This window comes from Mustela lutreola, chromosome 1, assembly GCF_030435805.1.
Source record: "Mustela lutreola isolate mMusLut2 chromosome 1, mMusLut2.pri, whole genome shotgun sequence".
NCBI classification, from domain to species: domain Eukaryota; kingdom Metazoa; phylum Chordata; class Mammalia; order Carnivora; family Mustelidae; genus Mustela; species Mustela lutreola.
The window spans coordinates 142,769,720-142,792,683 of record NC_081290.1 but is presented as its reverse complement, the minus strand read 5'-3'; the positions used below and the strand labels follow the sequence as shown (position 1 = coordinate 142,792,683).

The following is a 22,964-nucleotide window of genomic DNA, read 5'->3' as shown; positions in this document are numbered from 1 at the left end:
ACTACATCTGTATCTTTGGGGTAAATACCCAGTAGTGCAATTCCAGGGTCATACGGTAGCTCTATTTTTAATGTCTTAAGGAATCTCCACACTGTCTTCCAAAGTGGCTGTACCAACTTACATTCCCACCAATAGTGTGAGAGTGTTCCCCTTTCTCCACACCTTCTGTAATACTTGTTTACTGACTTGTTAATTTTGGCCATTCTAACTGGTATAAGGTGGTATCTCAATGTGGTTTTGATTTGAATCTCCCTGATGGCTAATGATGATGAACATCCCTTCATGTGTCTGTTAGCCATTTGTATGTCTTCTTTGCAGAAGTGTCTGCTCATGTCTTCTGCCTATTTTTTGACGTGATTATCTGTTTTGTGTGTGTTGAATTTGAGGAGTTCTTTATAGATCTTGGATATCACCCCTTTGTCTGTACTGTCATTTGCAAGTATCTTCTCCCATTCCGTGGGCTGCCTCTTTGTTTTCTTGACTGTTTCCTTTGCTGTGCAGAAACCTTTGATCTTGATGAAGTCACAAAAGTTCATTTTCGTTTTTGTTTCCTTTGCCTTTGGAGACACATCTTGAAAGAAGTTGCTGTGGCCGATGTCGAAGAGGCTAGTGTCTATGTTCTCCTCTGGGATTTTGATAGGTTCTTGGCTCACTTTGAGGTCTTTTATCCACTTCGAGTTTGTCTTTGTGCATGGTGTAAGAGAATGGTGAAATTTCATTCTTCTACACATAGCTGTCCAATTTTCCCAGCACCATTTATTGAAGGGACTGTCTTTTCTCCAATGGGTATTTTTTCTTGCTTTGCCAAAGATTAGTTGACCATAGAGTTGTGGGTCTGTATCTGGGCTCTCTACTCTGTTCCACTGGTCTATATGTCTGTTTTTGTGCCAGTACCATGCTGTCTTGGTGATCACAGCTTTGTAGTAAAGTTTGAAATCAGGCAACATGATGTCCCCAATTTTGTTTTTCTTTTTCAACATATACTTAGCAATTTGGGGTCTCTTCTGGTTCCATACAAATTTTAGGACTGTTTGTCCCAGCCTTTTGAAACATGCCGTGGAATTTTGGTCAGGATGGCATTGAAAGTAAAGATTGCTTTAGGCAATACAGACATTTTAACAACGTTTATTTTTCCGATCCATGAGCATGAAATGCTTCTCCATCTTTTTGTGTTTTCTTCAATTTCATTCATGAGTGTTCTGTAGTTCCTTGAGTACAGATCCTTTACATCTTTGGTTAGGTTCATTCCCAGGTATCTTATGGTTCTTGGTACTATAGTAAATAGAATCTATTCTCTTATTTCCCTTTCTATATTTTCATTGTTAGTGTGTAAGAAAGCAACTGATTTCTCTACATTAATTTTGTATCCTGCCACATTACTGAATTGCTGTATGAGTTCTAGTAGTTTGCAGGTAGAGTCTTTTGGGTTTCCATATAAAGTATCATGTCATCTGTGAAGAGAGAGAGTTTGACTTCTTCTTTGCCAATCTGAATACTTTTTATTTCTTTTTGTTGTCATACTGCTGTTGCTAGGAGTTCTAGTACTATGTTGAACAATAGTGGCAAGAGTGGGCATCCTTGTGGTATTCCTGATCTCAAAGGGAAGGCTGTCCATTTTTCCCTTTTAAATTGAGAATGATAGTCACTAACATACAAAGTTTCTAATTCTTTCTGTGATGCAGGTATAATACTGATATCCAAAACCTGCCAAATATCTAAGACTGATTAGAAAGGTAGAAACAAACACAATTTACCTTATGAACAGAATGCAAAAATCACAAATGAAACATTAACAAACACAATCTCACAGCACATTAAGAAAAAAACTTATGAGCATATCATACTGGTGTAATATTGACATACTTAATATATTTTAAAGCACAGTATCTACTCTATCGCTCCACTTAAGGATGATAAAACTGGATAAAATTCCTTATTAAAAAGGAAAAAAATTAACAAAACAGAACTAAACTAATAATTCATTAAAATTATATACTATGTCTACTTTAGCTCAAACTGTATCACAATTACTAGGAAAACACTGAAACATTTCTACTAAAATCAGGAACTAAAAAGATGCCCACTATTACTTTTTTTAACAGTACACTGCTTATCTCACTTACATGTAAAATAGAAAAAAAAAGTTTAACTCATAGTAATAGAGTAGAATGCTTAAACACAAAATAAAATACCAGCAAACAGAAACTAGCAATTAATAATCATTATTACTCAATAATAATTGAATAAACCAATTCAATTATGTAATAAAACAGCAATTAGAAGAATAAAAGTTGGAAATAAGAAGGAAAAACTATCAATATCTGCAAAAAGTATCAATGCATACCTCATATGTCCAAGAGAGATAAATGAAAATAACTTTTTGAACCTTACATCAGATAAACAAGACTAGTCACAGAAATTCTAAAAAGAAGTTCTAAAGTCAATGTGAGCAAGAAGAAGTGTGGCCTCACAAATATTAAAGCACACTATAAAGCCTCAACAATTTAAAAAGTTTGACATCAATACATGAAATCAGACAGAACGAGAGGGAAAAAATAAAATGTCAAGAAAGAGGCCTAAAAATATATAGGCATTTACTTTACAGTAACAGTGGCATCTCAAACTAGTGAAGAAAATTCAGACTATGTAGTAGATGATAAAGGGAGACCTATATTATCACATAAATAAAGTTATATTCATATCAGTTTATCCTAAGATAAATTACAAATAAAATATTTAAATGTAAAACAATAAAGCTGTAGAAATACTAACATAAACATAAAGAAATTCCTTTTTAATCTATGAGTGGTAGACCTTTTCAACTACCAATCAAAAAATTCAGAAGTCATAAAAGAAAATATTCATAAATCTAACAATAGAAACGTTGTTTGTTTTAAAAACCTCTATAGGACAACAACAACAACAACAACAAAAATCCATCATTCATAACTCAGCAAATTGGTAAAAATATTTGAAACACAAGGAGCTAATTCCTTAATACATGTAGAACTTCTACAAATTAGTAAGAAAAAAAAAAAATCCAACAGAATAGGTAAAGGATATGTTCTCAGAAAGACATATGGCTACAAACTAATCAACCTCATTCATAAAAAGCAGAAACATAAGCTAAAACATCAGGAAAAAATAAAAATAAAAACTATCAACTACTGTGGACAATCTACGAAAATGACAGAAGTCTAAAAGTCTGATTACACACTATTAGGAAACAGACATATGTTGGTGATAGACGTAAAAAAGATTCACCAAAATAATATTAAGTTTAAAAACCAAGATATAGAACATTATACATGTGTTTGTATTTGTATAAGAAAATAAGCATATATATTCCTATTTTTATACATGTATATGAAGAAACTCAGAAGATAGATAAGAAACTAGCAATGGTTTCCTAGAAGGATGAGGACATGGTTAGAGGACTTTTCACTATGCTCCTTCCTTCTCACCCTTTTTACATTTTAAAATACCTACAGAAACTACTAAATACAAAATTTTAAAAAATATATTTAATGCCTTGTCTTCTCTATGGAGGTTTTAGATAATAGTAACATTACGAGATTGCTAAAAGAGCACATAGTTAAAAGTACCAAGAGGTATTCTTGTAGAAGACCTATACTTTTGAAACAGGAATAAGAAATGGAGAAAAAAGTGAAACTGCAAGAACCATGAGAAGTAAAAAGCTGATCAGACAAGCGTGAGGTAAGAAAGTCAACCAAAAAAAACAAACAAAAAAACAAACAAAAAACTTCAAAATGTAAGTCTTGGTCATCAATGTCAAATGACACAGAGACCAAAAGGGATAAAAACTGAAAAGCAGCCACTGGACAGCATAATTAGATCACTAATAAAATGCAAGAGAACATTTTTAACTGATTTGTTCTAGGATTGGAGATGGAAAGGAGGGAAGCCATGCTGCAAGAAACTGAAAAGTGTCAGGGGGTGTGCAAGTAAAGACACCATTCAAGCAAAAGGTTGGCACAATGACAGAGGAAAGTGAAAATGGAAGCTTGAAAATTCTAACAGCACTTTGAAACAAGGTTGCCAAGACTCAGTCTATGATAATTAGACAGAAAAATATCAATATATCACCACTGAGATGCTATAACACGCTCCCAAAAAGGTCAATTGAGAGGGAGGGTGGGGGAAAGCTCCCAACATATTAAATAATAATCTCATACAAAACACTATACACTTTGTTAAAGAAAACCACAGAGAGTAGTCAATGATTATAAAGATCACCAATGACATTAAGTAAAAATAAGATGTTTCAATCAAAACTACTCTTTAACAGTGAGCTGCCTATTTCATACTTATTGAAGGTCTGGAACTGAAAAGTTCATGGTATTCTGGAAACAGGTATCAAGGCAGATCTCACAAGAAACAGAGGCGCATCATCTAAGGATCTTTTTCACATTAAGAATCCTATTAGAAAGAAAACACTAAAAGGTAATTGAATTTCCCTCAGTTATCTTCATCTCTGTCAGCTCCTGCTACAATAACTTACTCTCCAGAGCAGAGATAACTCAATTCTGTCCAGCAAGCATATGTTATGAATCTCCAAAGCAAACTTGTCTAAATCATTCTGGTCTTCTATCAAGGTTGGATGTGGGTATGAACTCTGACAGAAAGCAAACAAATTTATTTTTATCTTTTCAATAATTCACTTCTTCATGCTTTGATGGAAGAAATCATGAGACAAATATATGGTCTGCAGTTATGTTACACAGTCAGCTGAAACGGTTTCCATGACTTAAACAAAAAGACTTAATTAATCATTCTTAAATACAAAGACAATACTATCAACATAAAGAACTGGAAGATTACCTGAAGTTTCAATTTGTTTATATAGTTATCTCTAACAGTGAGTTCAAATAAAAGAATACTACAAATTAGATACTATTAACAATGATATCACAAATACTATTTAAACCCTTCATCCTTAAATAGCATTTAGTAAAACATATTTTACTATAATACTAGGAAACTCATTTTCAAAAAGAGCATCAACAATATTACTTGAATAATGGTTCTTGCAAGGAAATGTATTCCTATCTATATTCTAAACCAGCATTTCATAACAGGAAGGAAAATCAAAACAAACAAAAAGGTACAGGATCAGAAATTAGAATAAGAAATTCTGTAAGTTTGAGTTTCTTAATTTAAATTAAAATCTACATAGCACCAAGATTATTTGAAACACAAACTAATCCAAATTCAAATAGCTGATGAACATAACTATTTTAACCCACATTATAAAATTAAATTATCTTTCTTTAAAAACATCATTTTGTGTAAATACTAGATTTTATATAAATATAAATTTATATATAATATATAAACATAAAAATAAAATATAAATAAATATATACTTAGATGAATATTAAATATATTTGTTTATATTTATATATCATACATAAATATATATTTATAGAAAATATCTTAAACACTATGTATATACAATATTAAGTTTGTATGTCTACATAAATATATCAGTACATTTATGAGTAAAATATTTATATGATAAAATTACATTAAAAACCCAAAATATATAGCTTTGTGCAGTGGCAATGTCATAGCCCATGAGGGTTACCGAGGCACAATTAATGCTAATTGAAAAAAAAACCCAAAATATAAAATCTTAATCTCCACAACACACTTTTTATTAAGGTTTCATTATATCTATTTTATAGAAAGAAAAGAAGACTCATAGCATAGAGATTCAATGAATTTTTCCCAAGACTTTCCAATTAATCAACTGTGCAGCCTAGAATCTGAACATGTGTTTTTTTTTTTTAAGATTTTATTTATTTATTTGACAGAGAGAAATCACAAGTAGATGGAGAGGCAGGCAGAGAGAGAGGGAAGCAGGCTTCCCGCTGAGCAGAGAGCCCGATGCGGGACTCGATCCCAGGACCCTAATATCATGACCTGAGCCGAAGACAGCGGCTTAACCCACTGAGCCACCCAGGCGCCCCCTGAACATGTTTTCTAAGTCCATGTTCCCGCTATAGTAGTATTAACATAGTGTCAAATTTAGGTTACCCTTAAACACCAAAGAGAAACTCAAAGAATATAGACAACAATGCTCCTTGCAATTTTTTAATATGAAGTATGCTAATCTGTATTTTATAGTTCAAATTGCCTACTCCTTCATTTCTAGTACAATAAGCAAATTTTGGACTGAAGAACTCAAAACTAATTTAAAAGCCACCAATTATAGTAATTTAAGATATTATTATGTCCTATACTTTTGCTGATAACAGGTAGAACATATTTCTGCACTGGCCTTTTTCACTGCATTTAATCCTTTATGTTTCCATAAAAACCAGAATTCCACTTTTAAGCAGAAAAAAGAAAAAGAAAAAGAAACCAAATGTGTAGGTTATCAAGAGCATTTATTTATTAACTATTTACGGAGTACCTACTATGTGTAAGGCAATGTGCCAGGTACTATGTATATATACAGATCTGTACCTTCACGAAGTACACAGAACAGTAAAAAAACAAATAATCACACAAGTAAATATATAATTGCAAACAATTAGTATATACTGTGAGAAATTATTAACAAAAACATAATTTAGACTCACATTAGATGGTTGGTGTGAGTAGAGGATGACAGCAAAGAAGGCTTTTGTGTAAAAATGACATTTAAGGGTAAATCTGAAAGATGAGTAGAAGTCAAGATGAATAAGTGCACCTGGGTGGCTCAGTCATTTAAGCACCTGACTCTTGGTTTCGGCTCAAGTCATGATCTCAGGGTTGTGAGACAGCCCCATGCTAGGCTCTGTGACCAAAGCAGAGTCTGCTTTGAGATTCTACCTCTACCTTTCCCTCTACCCCTTTTCCCACTCGTGCTCTCTCCCTCCTAAATAAACAAAATATTTAAAAAAAAAAAAAAAAGAAGAAGAAGAAGAAGAAGTGAGGATGAATGAAGGGTATTGTGACTACAGAATAAAGTAAAAACAGTACAGTACTGAAATGATGTGGGAATGATAGGTAAGAGAGATTATACAGTCTTCTGGAAAAGATGAAGGATAATAGGCTTTCTCGTAAGTGCAACAGGAAAGCACTGGATGGTTTTATGAATAATAAGCATAAACATTCTAATGTTTCAGAATGACTACTCTGGCTATTCTGTAGAAAATGAAGGAAACATTGGTGGCATAAAAAAAGACCAGATAAGAGATTACTATACCTCAGGTGTTCTGGACTACAGATGTGTGATACATCAGAAATAAAAGTACTGATTACAGATTTTTAGAGGTAAAATATATAGAACTTGATGATGGATATGAAATGTTGGGGTAAAAAAAATTAGGGGATTGGTGACTCATGTGACAAAGTAAGTACATGGAGCTGATATTTACTCAGATGGGCAAAAAAGGAGGAGACAGATGCCTGGGAAATATTTGAGTTTGGGAAATTCTCCAAGAAAAATGGGAATATTTCTAAGAAACTTCTAAGTGAAGGTAAAGAATAGATAATTCCATGTGGCTCTGACAATCAGAGGAGAAATCACAGTTTGACATACAAGTAATAAAGCTGAAGATAATAAATCTGGACTAAGAAATGGGGGGAAACAATCCTCAAAAGCAGAGTTAAAACAGAAAGTTTGTTTTAAAATTTTGAAGATTTATGTTTAGAACATTTCCCATTCACAGAAAAAGCCATAGTCTAGGGGTGCCTGGGTGGCTCAGTGGTTAAATCCTCTGCCTTCGGCTCAGGTCATGATCCCAGGGTCCTGGCATTGAGCCTCCCATTGGGCTCTCTGCTCAGCAGGGAGTCTGCTTCCTCCTCTCTCTCTCTTTCTGCCTGTCTCTCTGCCTACTTGTGATCTCTGTCCATCAAATAAATAAATAAAAACCTTTAAAGAAAAAGCCATAGTCTAGCCCAGCTTTTGATAACAAGTCGTAAATACAAGTCAAAGGTCTATCCAATTTCCCACTTCTCTCTTTTTCAAACAATTAGAGCTAACCTTTATATATTATTTACATTACTTTGACCCTAAATAAGGCAAAAAAGAACAAATATTATATTTTCTTTTTTTCAAATATTGTATTCTTTATGGTAATCTATCTTCATGTATCAATAATGTGAGAGGAAGATGTATATACATTAATTAAAAGAAAAAGAGGCCCTTGTTTATTAGAGCTACATTTTTAAAACTCTCCTTAATGCAATGTCAGCTCAGTTGGCTAACATATGCTATTAATAAGGCTAAGTTTACACTTCTATCTCCAAGACTGAGAGCTAAATACTTCCCTAAAGGGGACTTCATGACCACAGACAGACCACTATTTTCAAAGAATTATCTCACAAATAACTTCTAGTCGTAAAATAAAAGCCATAAGGGAAAAATTGAATGAATGTTTCAGTACAGTTCCCAATGAGAAGGAAACGGCTTCATCTAAACATCTCACTAACTAGAGGTCAGTGGTAATATTTATTTATATCCACAAAAACGCCAGTTTGTGGTTAAATCATGGCTTTAATTTAGAGCACAACAAACGTACCAAAGTAGAAAGTAAAATCAAAGAAGTTAAATTTTTCAGTCACAATATAACTTCAAGAACTGCAATAGCATTCCCTGGTAGGTGAAAGCAAAATTTCAAGTTTACTAAGATTCACTATCTTCAAGAAGATATGGAAGAATTAGTAACTATAAAGGTACTTCATATACGTTCACATTTGTAAAAATTGCTTTTAAAGGGATTCTACATAACTAATACTAGTAAACTATACTACAGTGATAGTATTGGGGACATCAATGAGCCAAAGCAAAAATTATTTGTGCAATGTAACAAGTATAGGAACAGATGTGATAGTATCAATAGAAGGTCTTCAAAACGGCTTTGTATCACGAATCTCTTCTCGACTAAAACCAAAGTTTACCCATTCATGTCAAAAAAAGTATAGAAATGTACTCATTAACAAAGCCCATCATTCTACAATGATACTTTACCTAGTCTATTTTTTATCATTAAGAAAGAAAAATTTTTAATTCAACTTATTTTGTATGACTCAAGGAGAGGCAAACTGCTAGTGTTTAAAACAGCAGAAATGAGCAGCAAGATTGCAGAGGAGGAGGACACCTAAATATCATCAGGTCCCAAAAGTCCAGCTAGATAGTTATCAAATCATTCTAAACACCTACAAACTCAAAAGGAGAGAGAAGAGAAGAGTAGCAATTCTGGGAACAGAAAACCAACCACTTTCCAGAAGGTAGGACATAGGGAGAAGTGAATACAAACTGATGGTAATAGAGATCAATAAGTAAATTCAGTGAAGCTGTAGCATACAAAATTAATACCCAGAGATCGGTAGCACTTCTCTACACTAATAACAAAGTAACAGAAAGAGAAATTAAGAAAACAATCCCATTTACAAGTGCATCAAAAAGAATAAAACTCGTTGGAATAAAACTAACCAAGGAGGTAAAAGACCTGTGCTCCAAAAACTAAAAATCTGATAAAAGAAATTCAAGGTGACACCAATGGAAAAAGATATTCCATGCTCATGGATTGGAAGAACACACACTGCTAAAATGTCCGTACTACCCAACACAATCTAAGAATTCAATGCAATCCTTATCAAAATACTAAAAGCATTTTTCACAGAACTAGAACAAATAATACTAAGATTTGTATGGTACACAAAAGACCCCAAGAGCCAAAGCCACCTCAATAAAGAATAGCAAAGCTGGAGGTATCACAATCCCGGATTTCAAGATATGCTACAAAGCTGTAGTAATCAAAACAGCATGGTACTGGCACAAAGAGACACACATATCTATGGAGCAGAAGAGCAAGCCCAGAAATAAACTCGTGCGTATAGGATCAATTAATCTATGACAAAGGAGGCAAGAATATACAGTGGGGAAAAGACAATCTCTTCAATAAATGGTATTGGGAAAACTGGACAGCCTCATGCAAAAGAATGAAACTGGACTATTATCTTACATCATAAACAAAAATAAAATCAAAATGGATTAAAGACCTATAAGTAAAACCTGAAACCATAAAACTCCCAGAAGAGAACACATGTGATAATTTCTCTCACATTGGTCTTAGCAACGCTTTTCTAGGTATGTCTCCAAAGACAAGGGAAACAAAAGCAAAAATAAACTACTGGGATTACACCAAAGTAAGTTTTCACACAGATACAGAAATCATCAATTTAAAAAAAAAAAAAAAAAAGGCAACCTTCTGAAAGGGAGAAGATATTTGCAAATGTTATGTCCAATAAGGAGTTAATATCCAAACTATATAAAGAACTTACTCAACTCAATACAAAAAAAGGAGAGAAAGAAAGAAATCTGAGTATAAAATGGGCAGAAAATCTGAATAGACATTTTTCCAAAGAAGACATACAGACAGCCAATAGACACATGAAACAATGCTCAACATCGCTAATCATAAGGAAAACACAAACCAAAATCACAATGATATATCCCCTTACACCTATCAGAATAGCTAAAATAAAAAAGACAAGACCAAAAGTAGTATTGACAAGAATATGAAGAAAAAGGAACCTGCAGGCACTGTTGATGTGAATACAAATTGATACAGCTACTGAGGAAAACAGTATGGAGGTTTTTAAAATATTAAAAATAGAAATAACATAATATCCAGTAATTCCACTAGTGGGTATTTACTCAAAAAAAAATAAAAATCATGAATTCAAAGGATATGTATACCCCTATGTTTATGGCAACATTATTTATAATAGTATAGGGAAGAAACGAAAGTATTTGTCAATAGATAATGTCAAATATTTTAAAATCTCCTTGGGAGTGTAATTTGGTGAATGGTAACTTTCAGTAGCTAAGTCATTATATGTGTATTTTAAAAAGATGACAGGTATGTGGGACTTCTTGAATACTTCTGCAACCTCTTATAAAGTCTGTAATTTTTAAAGTTAAAGTTCAAAGAAAACAAATGAGATAAACAGATGTTAAAACCACACAAAGAATAATATTTCATTTTATTTTTCATTATTTTCTAAGGTTTCTATAATAAACACGTATCACTTTATCACTTTTATAATTAGAAAAATAAACATTACTTAAATAAAGAAAATGACCATCAACCCAAAAAAATGCAAAGATAAAAAAATTAAAAAGATAAATTGGATAACTTACCATAATTAACCTTTAAATTGTTAGTTTAAGTCTCTAATATTACATTTTTAAATATGTTTCATATTCTTTCAGAACTGTCATGCATATGTTGAATAGTATATTATTTCAACAACAAACACTTCAATGATGCCATGAAATCATCCAAAGATATGGGAACACAAGACTACCCTGTTACAAGACCTGGGCTCTGGCTCAAAATCATCAATTTCCTAGCCATGTGATCAAGACCAAATCACATTTTCTCAATCTAGCCTACATATTTCACATATCTGTTGTGGTGCTGAAATGAGAAAATGTGTAATGAATCATCTAACAGATGATGTTAGAGAGGCCACAAAGCAAAGCAGTCATAACTTTGTTGTAGCTGACATGAATTCAAACCCTAGCTTTATTACATATTAGCTGTATGACCTAGAACAAACCACTTAACCTCTCTGTGCTTCAGGTTTCCTTATCTGTAAAAGCTCGGTGATGATAATAACAATATTTACCTCAAAAGACTATTAAAAGGATTTATTTTATCCTTGGTATGGGCATAAATATGTGATACCACAGAACTATTTATTAATTTTTAAAATCTTCAAAGTATTTAACTGGCCAAAAAAAAAAATTCACTATTTTATTGAAAAATAGTTTGTTCACTAGTATGAAAATATATTTAAATCTTTCATCTAAAAAAACGTGTAGATTGCTATATTAAGAATTAACCAAGTTTTTTCGTGGTCCTTTTCTCATAACAACATCTTTTTATTGTTTCGAATAAGCTGACTGGCCACTAGTTTGCAGTTTCATTGAAGCTAAGTGAGTAAGTTCTACTGTACAGTTCATTAAACTCAAAGGGATATCAGCCAAAAAGATATTAAGAAATTCTTATTAAAGTGGATTTTAACTTCCACGGCTGCCTAAAAATTAAATTGTTACATAAAATCTTGATTACAAGTTTTATAGCTATGCTATGTCATGAGTTTAAATAAACTAATTTGATAAACAAAACAATAAAAAATATGGTAAACTGTGTACACTCAATATATATACCATATTTACAAAACAGGGCCCAATGTTTTACACAACATAGTTTTTAATAAACATTCCATTTACAGCTGTAAGATTAAGAAAAAAATTAAGATGTACACCTAATCAATGATGTCATGACACATAAAGAACATCTGCATAGGGGCGCCTGGGTGGCTCAGTGGGTTAAAGCCTCTGCCTTCGGCTCAGGTCATGATCCCGGGGTCCTGGGATCGAGCCCCACATCGGGCTCTCTGCTCCGCAGGGAGCCTGCTTCCTCCTCTCTCTCTGCCTGCCTCTCTGCCTACCTGTGATCTCTGTCTGTCAAATAAATAAATAAAATCTTTAAAAAAAAAAAAAAGAACATCTACATAAATCAAAATCAGAAAATGTCAAAGATATCCCACTCCAATGATAATCAGGTAATGATCCAAAGAGATGTGTATTTCAGATCTACACTGTCACCAATTCCCTGATAATAAATTACACAAGTCAGCTATTTTACAACTAAAAATGGTATATTAAATACATAACAACATCTCTTTTTTTTTTTTTAAGATTTATTTATTTGTTTATTTGACAGAGAACACAAGCAGGCAGAGAAGCAGGCAGAGAGAGGAGGGGAAGCAGGTTCCCTGCTGAGCAGAGAGCCCAATGCAGGGCTCAATCCCAGGACCCCGGGATCATGACCTGAGCCGAAGGCAGAGGCTTTAACCCACTGAGCCACCCAGGCGCCCCCAACAACATCTCTTTTTTGCGGAAGGAAGTAATAAGCAGTAGATAAAGTTCAGATATATCATTAAAAGCTGCATAGCATGAATTCAAGGCTGAATATAGATAACCTTTAGAATATAAGCTGTCTAGGAAAAAATATGCATCATATGGAATATTTTAAGATTTTAGAGCAATATAGTTAGAAATATATTAAATATGAGTATGCCTCAATTAATTGGGGTTTTTGATATAAACAAAGGGAATTATTTTTCTATGAAAATAAAAGACAAGTATATAAAAAATACACGTTTGGTCTCTTAAAAGTGAATCTCATATGGAACAGTTGAACAAATATATTCTCTATTAAAAATTTAAGTAACAAAATTTGTTTAGAAATATTTGTTTTTATTTTGGTATTTTATTATCATGCTTTATAATATTACTATACTATATTGCAAATCTCATAGCAAGATGATAAAGATTTAAATGAAAAACTGTACCAGATAAAGCATGAAACTAAATAGCTCAGAATAAAGCTGCTGTGTTTGACAAAGATTAAATCCTATTTATTCATTCTATAGAAATCTAATAAAATGTGAGCCAAATACATAGATTTCAGAGATAAATTGTCTTGATCTGGATTCTAGTTGTAACTCCTTTTTATGCTGTTTTCTCATTTATAAAATGAGATATAACAGTTCTACCTCAAGGTTTTACTGTGAAGATTAAATTAGTTAAAATCTACAAAGCACCCATAAAGTTCCTCACACAACATAAGGACTTTTGCATAATGAGCTACTGTTGTTACCATTATCCCTCATCTGAACTGTGTGCATGCACATGTGCACACACACTGTTTTGGTCCAATGATCTCAATCTCTTGCATAACACAGTTTTTTAAGTATTTTTCCTCTTTTCAATTCCATATTTTCTCCTTCCTCATTGTCTCTCATTCATACCTATAAGAACACATATAACACCACTAACATCACATCTAAAAACTGTTTTAAAAGAATGAATTAAAAGAAGGAACTACAATCTTAACCCAGAGTTATACCATAACTTCTCCAAAATCAATTAGAAAGGACACTAAGGAGTAAGTTCTAGGACAGAATGGTAGGCAGAAATGGCAATTAAAAATTTTTCTTCCTTCAATTCCTAAAAACTTTGCAAACAAAAAATATTTTTTAACAAAAAATTTAATAAAAATAACCAAGCAACAAAAAGAACATAACATAAAACACCAAACATTAAATAATTGGTTGTCATGAAGAAAATAAGCATATTAGAATTAGAGCTAAGGGTGCAGCAAAGTTTAGCTCTTAACCATGCCCCATGTGCCCAAAGCAATATTGTTATGTTGACAAAAATTCTGAGAATTTTTCCTAACACCTTCACATATGGAGAGAAACAAATTGAGCACATATCACTATTCCTTGCATCTTCTAATTGAAGATGCTAGAAAAATCTACAGTGCAAAAACTGATGAAGCAAGGAGGCAAAAATATAAGACTAATTTCCCAGGGCAGAAGTAGACTCGAGATTATTTTCTGAAATGATGGATTATGATTCAAAACCTAAGCACATTTTTCCCTGATGAGAACTATCCATAGCTTCTAATAAAATGGAACAAACCTGGAAGAAGATACTTAAAATCCTACAAAAGAAAGCAAACCTTAGGTGTGCTAAGAAAGCCTCTTCATCTATTTCAAAGATCTCTCTCCCTCTCTTCACAATAAGCTTTACAATATTGGGAAAATATCAAATTGCAAAGATCAAACTGTAGTTCAAAAAGGGAAAAAATTAGCTTTACCAACACTGGAGAGAAAGGAAGAAGTGATTAAGATAGTCTGTTTGTCTAAACCAACAGATTATCTGGACAAAACATTCTAAGAATGAACAAAATGAAAAGTAAGAGCATGTAGTGATGCAAAAATATATCACCAATCAATGAATACATTAAAAATGACCTAATAATAAAATTTTTATATAAAACTGAAAGATTCTATACAAATGACAATGAATCCTAAGAGAATACGGCAAAAAAAAAGAAATACCCTATGACTACCTTCTTCTAATGAACAACCCAACAAAAATTTAACTTAAATACAAAAAATAATAATATTAGTTAAAATAAGTGAATAAAATAAAGAGAAAAGTTAAAGACCTAAATAAAGAACAAAACATAATCATTAGGAGAAAGGAAAAAAAAAAAACCTCTCTCATTATCATGGTTGCCCACTTGTGTGGTAGAATAAAACAGAGAGGGTACCTGGGTGGCTCAGTGGTTTAAAGCTTCTGTCATGGGCTCAGGTCATGATCTCAGGGTCCTGGGATGGAGCCCCTCATAGGGCTCTCTGCTCAGCAGGGAGCCTGCTTCCCCCTCTCTCTCTGCCTGCCTCTCTGCCTACTTATGATCTCTGCCTGTCAAATAAATAAACAAAATCTTTAAAAAAAAATAAAAATAAAACAGAGAGAGGTATTAGCCAGTCTTTATACTGTTACAAGGATGAATTTTATTTTCTTATTGAGCATATCATAGCTGGATCTATAAAAAAGCTTTGAAATTGGAAGTTATTTTGTCTGAAGATGTGGACAATACTGAACATCTTTTGCTTATTCCTTTATTCTTTTCTTTCTATTCTCAAGAGTATTTTCATTTGGGGGGCACCTGGGTGACTCAGATGGTTAAGTCTGCCTTCAGCTCCGGTCATGATCTCAGGGGCCTGGGATGGCGCCCAGCATCAGCCTCCCTGTTCAGCGGGGAGCCTGCTTCTCCCTCTCTCTCTGCCATTCCCTCTGGCTCTTTCTGTCAAATAAATAAATGAAATCTTAAAAAAAAAAAAAAATCATTAGAGACTAATAAACTACAAACATCAGGCATTACAAACAAAATGAAACACTAAAAATTTAATTGCTGATGGCTAGAGATCAAAGAAGGTACAACAAGAAATAACTGATGGATAGATATGAAAGACAAAAAGATATATCTGACATGGAGTGTGTTGTTAACTAAAGAAGAAGAAAATAAAATTGAAAAAATATTTCAAGGATGCCCTGGCTCGGTTGTTAAGCGCCTGCCTTCTGCTCAGGTCATGATCTCAGGGTCCTGAGATCAAGCCCCGCACCAGATGCCCTGCTCAGTGGGGGAGTCCACTTCTCCCTCTCTCTCTGCCCCTTCCGCTGACTCATGTTATCTCTTGCTAGCTCTACTCTCTCTTTCAAATAAATAAATTTTTAAAAACCTTAAAAAATATATTTCAAAATTTAAATTCAAGACCTGAAAGAAAAATGTGAATTTGCAAATAATAACAAAATACCACGTTCCAGGAAAATTTGATAAATGATGTTCAATACTGAATCATACTGCCGTTATGGAGATGAACTTCATGGGCAAATAAAGAAATCTCAGACAGAATAGAAGCAAATAATCGATTGAGGGCTAATATCAAACTGATCTCAAATTCCTCTGAAAGGACATTTAAAGCCAGAAGACAAAGAAGGAATGTCTACAAAATTCTATAGGATTGCATGTGTAGCCAAGAACAGTAAACTCATCAGGATGTCATTCAACTATAAAGAGAGAAGGCACCATCAAAAAGGATGAATTCCCAACTTTTGTAGCAACATGGACGGGACTGGAAGAGATTATGCTGAGTGAAATAAGTCAAGCAGAGAGAGTCAATTATCATATGGTTTCACTTATTTGTGGAGAATAACAAATATCATGGAGGACAAGGGGTGTTAGAGAGGAGAAGGGAGTTGGGGTAAACTGGAAAGGGAGGTGAATCATGAGAGACTATGGACTCTGAAAAACAATCTGAGGGGTTTGAACTGGCGGGGGGGGGGGTGGGAGGTTGGGGTACCAGGTGGTGGGTATTATAGAGGGCACAGATTGCATGGAGCACTGGGTGTGGTGAAAAAATAATGAATACTGTTATTCTGAAAATAAATTAATTAATAAAAAAATTTTGAAAAAAAGAGAGAAGGCAAATGTTCTTAAACATGAAAAAATGTTCAGTGTACAGCACACATGAACCCTTGTAGGGTGAAAAAATGAGGAAACTTAGCCAAACATGAATGGAGTCTAAAGAAGGAGCCCAGGGGCCCCTTGGTGGCTCAGCCTGTTAAGCGTCTGCCTTCAGTTCAGGTCAAGATCACAAGATCCTGGAATCAGGCCCTACATCAAGTGCTCTGCTCAGGGGGAGCCTGCTTCTCCCTCTGCCTGCCACTCCCCCTGTATTGTTTGCACTCTTTCTCTCTCTCTCTGTGTCAAATAAATTAATAAATAAATTTAATAAAATTAAATCTTTAAAAGTAAATAAATTAAAAAATAAAGAAGCCTAGATTTAATAAACTATGACTAATAAAAGGGGGTACTGATTCATTTTAAATATTTTCAATCACTCAAGTACTATCAGAATTGTGACTGTAGGGGCACCTGGGTGGCTCAGTGGGTTAAAGCCTCTGTCTTCAGCTCAGGTCATGATCTCAGGGTCCTGGGATTGAGCCCCGAAATGGGCTCTCTGCTCGGCAATGAGCCTGCTTCCTCCTCTCTCTCTGCCTGCCTCTCTGCCTACTTGTAATCACTGCCAAATAAATAAAGAAAATCTTAAAAAAAAAAAAAAAAAAAAGAATTGTGACTGTAAAACATGAATGTTGTACATTGAGACAATATCAAAATTAAAGTATAACTTTTAAAACTGGTAAGTAAAGAAAAAAATATGAGAGGACTAATGTCCTCAGCTTTCGTAACAGGCTGCAAATTGAAATATGAAATTTTTCAAGATTGACATGAATAAAGCTCTTATTTAAAAAAATAAGCCATTGATCACATAATTTTTTCATAATTGACCAACCTCCTATTCTTTGAGAAACTACTGGGTTGTTTTGTTTTGTTTTGTTCTTTGTCATAGAGACTTTTCCTTCTATTTTTCCTCAGTTTTATCTGTTAGAGTTTATAAACAATGTGCAATAAAGAGCCTTCTTTGTATATCCTTATATACTAGCATGTTTTATTTCCAAAAGATAGATTGAGTCTAAATGAGTATTTGTGTGCATCTATATAATTATCAAAATACGTATGGCCATAATGCCTTATTTTAACACTTAAAATGTACATTTCTACTATACATCTAAAAAAATATCACTCTCCATCTCCCCTATCTCCTTTAGCAGTACATCACCCTATTTACTTATCACTCTACTTTATCCCAATATGAGAACAGAGAAGTGAAAGATCATGATTTCTGAAATTGGCATTTCCTTTAATATTTGTGTTTTTGAGTATCATTTTATATGTTACTGGTTACTTACATTCTTCAGTGAAATTCCTATTCAAATCCTCTGAGTATATGTTCTTGGGTTATTTTTTGCTCATCATTTCATAAAAATTATTAATATAGTGAACATATTAATCTAAGTCTTTCCACACTCCATTATATCTTTACATATTGTTGATATCTTTCCTCAGGTTAATGTTATCTATAGTAACAGCTGTTTACTTTCACAGTTTGTTGTGGGGCGCGTCGCCCGGCGGCCAGAGACCCCCACTAGGGGCTGAGCGGGATGGCGAGTGTCGCAAACCCAGAACACGCAGAGGAACGACACCAGGCTCGGGAGGTCTGTCAAAGCAGGATCTCACTTTATTGTGCGGGGGCACACCTTATATAGAGCAGCAGAAGGGAAGTGAGGACAGAGGGGGAAGAGCCAATAAGATTATGCCAAGTAGCAGTTGCTGGGTAAGGCGTGTCGGGCGAGAGGAGGAAGTGCCATAGGTTTCAGGAACCGAAACTGTGAAATTGGCGCCTTGTTGGCCGGAAGAGACGGCAAGCCGGCGCCATCTTTAATCTGGGCCGCACCCTGTGAAGGCACCTCTAGTTATGTGCCTTACAGTTTCTAAGTGCCTGTCTTGGTTAGAAATTTCCCTCATATGCCTTAGTTCCATTTTTATAGCTTTCCAAATATTTTCCTAAAATATAGTGTCATCGTTCGTGTCTTTTTCCTTATTCTATAGGGAAGAATTTTTTTTTTGTATATGCTATTTTTTATAGCATTAATTAGTACTGAATATCTGGAAAGGCAAGTACATCTTCAATATTCTCTTTTCATAAATCTCACAGCTGTAAAAAAGCATTTATTTTCCCATTTTATCTGGATATTTGGATATCTGAATATATAATTTGGAAGTATTTAATATCTGGACATTTTGAAATGGATATTTAAGTGTCAAATTACTCCACTGTTTTTCTAATGAATGGTATAGTAATGGATATTGCACTGAATTTATGTATGTGAGAAAAACTGACATTTTTGTGACATTAAAATCATCTCATTTTGACTATAAAGGACATTATGCAGAAAACATGAATAAGCCTGTAGATTAAATAATAACCACTTATACTGGTTATAACCAACATTAATTTTCTGATGTAATAATGTGTAGAATATACAGAACTGTGCAGAATTAAAACAGAGAACATGCATAGGAAATTTTCACTGAAGAAATTAAAAACAGAAGATCACTATGACTTCAGCTTGCTCTCAAATTCAAAAGAACAAAAAAGAGGGAGAAGAGTAAAGTAATATATGGACATTAGGGAGGGTAAGTGATATGAGTGCTATGAAATGTGTAAGCCTGACGATTCACAGACCTGTACCCCTGGGGCAAATAATATATTATATGTTAATAAAAATAATTAATAAAAAATAAAAGAACTTTAAAAACTAAAGTAATAAAACTTTAAGAATCACAGAATCTAGAAGAGGGGTGAACAAGAGTTCTTATAGCACTCTTATGACTTTTAAGTATCAATTTATTTCAAAATAAAAAAGAGTGCTTCTGTCTGTTCCCTTCACACATACACACACACAGAGCAACATATAAAACCCAGCATAGAATGAACTTCCAGTAGCTTATATTTTGTTTTGTATTAAGCTTTTATAGTTTTGTTCCAAATAGTATCTGTGCATTCTTATAGAATTTGACCCAAAATAGTATTTTTCTTAACTACAGACTGTATTAATGATTTCCATTCTTAGTGACTATTGCTTGCTATTCATCAAACATATATTATTTTTTTGCATATTTATCTTTTTTGAATTGTGCTATGTTAGTCACATAAAATACATCATTGGTTTTTGATGCAGTGTTCCATGATTCATTGCTTATGTACAACATCTTATGTCCAATAATTTGACTGAAGTCCCTATTAATTCTGGTAGAAAAATTTTCAAGAATCTCTCAACTTTTCCTATAGCATTAGCTATCTGGAATTATTATTATTTCTTCTTTTCTACCATTTATATTAACTATATCTTACATTTACAAAACATCAGAAAATGTTATATAACGGTGATAGTGGGAATCATTTTTCTTTTCCTGATTTTAATAAAAATGGCTTTAATTATTGAAAATGATGTTTAATAAGTCTTTATCATATTCAAATTGTTATATACAGTAAGGCTGCCTGCTAAAATTTATCATATACTTCTTTCTATATTTATTGATATCTTCACATGATTTTTCTATTTTTAATTTGTTGATAATAATTTATTTTATGGGTAAATATCTTAACATTAAACCATCTTTGGATTCCATGAGTAAATTCTAAGTGGACACACTATAAAATTCTTCATCGTGTTGTTAAATTGTTGGTTCAAGTTTTAGTTAGAATTTTGCATCCATAGTCTTAAATGAAATTGGTCCTCTAGAGTTTCATGTTGTGACAGTTGTATAAAACCCTGGGAGTGTATCTTTTTTAAGGTACCAGAGAATATCAGCAACATTTGAATTATCTGTTTTTAACATTTTCTAAAGAACCCAGAAGGTCCTTGTTAATTTTTTCTTTTCTAATTCTTAGCAAATGTTCTTGTCAAATTTTCTACCTCACTTTAAGTGTGAATTTTGGTAATTTATATACCCATCGCACCATTAATTTCCTCTGTGATTTCACGTTCGTTACACATGTTCATGCACAACTGCCAAGAGAAGCAGTGGTGCCACGATGGGTCTGTCACTTGTTGCCCCTGTGAGGACTCAAAAAGAAAGCTGTATTCTCCCTCATTTCCTCAGCTACAAATAATAGCATGGTCTCAAACCTCAAAGGTTAAGAAACTTCATGCCTCTGAGTTTCAGCTTCTCCCTAGAACCTGGAAGATATTTTTTCTACTAAAGCAATTTTCATTTCTGCTTGGTTGTCACTTCTGGTTAACTAGCTCTGCCTTGCCCAGGGAGGGCAGAAGTTCTTCACTAACTCACATTAAAGGAAAACTACCAGAGCCAAACCCACTTACATGGTTAAGATCAGGTCAACCAAACACAGAAGCTGCCATGAGCAACTTGTAGATAAAAAGGAGTTGAGAAGAGAGGGCTACAGAAACGTGTACTATCTTCCCAGAATCTCCCATGACTCTCAAAAATTAGTATTTAATTTTTTGATGATATATGTTTGCTTAGACCATTTTACCCATGCGGTTTCCCACAATTACCATTAAAAATGGCAACTTCCTCACACCAAACATATGTTTAACCTACCTCAAATTCTGCATGTCTGTGAATATCCTCTGCTCGTTGCCTGCTCAGGATAAATTCAGCTTCATTTGCTACTCTTACTAGATGATCCTTCATTGTTTGGCTAAGCAACCTACAAAGAGATGGATACTGTCAAATAAATAAATGTATACACACACAACATATATGATTAATCAATGCTCAGAGTCAAAGTATCTTGTTATTTGGGGAAGGAAAGGATGTTTACTCTCCTATCACCATACCCAATGAAGTACCCTTATTTCACACTAAATAACTGAAGATTATAATAGCAAAAAGTTATCCTTCTGGCAATAGTAGATTAGTTTTCATCCAACTAGCTATCTGAAAAAACTAAAAGTGCTGGATTATACTTGTGTTTTAATCTTTTTTTAAGGAACTAGACAGTTTACAAGGCAGCCGGGATTTAAGGAGCCAAGATCCTAGAGAAGAAAGCACACAGATGACGTTCAGCATGACTTTTTTATTGAAACATTTACTTTTCAGATGCAGAAATAGAAAAGCAAAACAGAGTTAGTCTTACAGAGCTAGCGAGACAAAAACTGAATGTGATAAGCTGTCAAGGTATATGGAACCTAGTAGATTATCCAGGCTTACAGAAGGAACCCAAGTATACCCTAGGAAACAGCAAAGACCAGTCCTCATAGACACTTAAAACAGACACTCAAATAACATTATAGTGATCGGTACTTAGATTATGAGGGAGCCAAAAAGCTAAACAAAAATTTCAAAATCTCACAAGGTAAAGAGAAAAGAAACAGATATACCAACACAGGAGAAAGGCAAACTCTTATATAAAGATTTTGAAAACTCTAGCCTTGAATCATCTCAGTCCTAAATTAACATAATCAACACCCGGACTAACTGGTTATCAGAAAACAAAAGGAAATCCCTAGACGAGGATATCATTACCTATAGACTTACATTTTACTCCTGTAATTTTAAATATAATTTCAAACAGTCAATCACCAATTAACAGGAATAAAGAGAGGTAAGAAAGGATTGAAAACCAAATAGAAGACAACGCAAGACAAATAAGACAGTAAAGTTTCATACCTGAACATTGAAAAAAATGTAGTTACCAGTTCATGACAATAGATTCTAAGAAAAAGAATTCCAGTAGAGATTGGAAACTGTTAAAGTACTGAACAAAACAAAAATGAAATTAAGAATGGATTTACCAGCTTATTAAACTCAAATAAAGAAGTACTTAACTGAAGAATAAATCAATAACAACTAAACAGAACCACAGGGTAAGAAAAATGATGAAAATCTGACCCCAAAAAACAGATATATGGAACATGGTAAAAAGGTCTAACATGAGTGTATCTGGAGTAAGGAAAAAAGACAAATAATTCAAAAGGAGCAGCATTTGAAGAGATAATGGGAAATATTTTTTTGAAAATTTGGGGGGAAAGCCATTGAGCCATATGTTGAAGTGCTACAAAGGCCAAGGACGATCGAAGAATAGCATATATAGTCTAGTCATAATAAAACTGTCAAAGGAAAATAATCATAAAAGCCAGA

General features: G+C 33.5%; 1 protein-coding gene and 1 non-coding gene across 5 annotated transcripts in view; one reads left to right on the top strand and one right to left on the bottom strand.

Annotated features, from left to right (window-relative positions):
- Window positions 1-22,964, bottom strand: part of LRBA (LPS responsive beige-like anchor protein) — a 742,234-nt gene that overhangs the window by 412,488 nt on the left and 306,782 nt on the right. For all 4 annotated transcript variants that reach the window (XM_059175618.1, XM_059175627.1, XM_059175636.1 and 1 more), the window contains exon 36: window positions 21,423-21,531. In XM_059175618.1, the coding sequence (XP_059031601.1) occupies window positions 21,423-21,531 (109 nt within the window). The remainder of the gene's footprint in view (window positions 1-21,422; window positions 21,532-22,964) is intronic.
- Window positions 5,569-5,712, top strand: LOC131822820 (U4 spliceosomal RNA). The gene has a single exon (XR_009350324.1). It is a non-coding gene; the product is annotated as a U4 spliceosomal RNA (small nuclear RNA).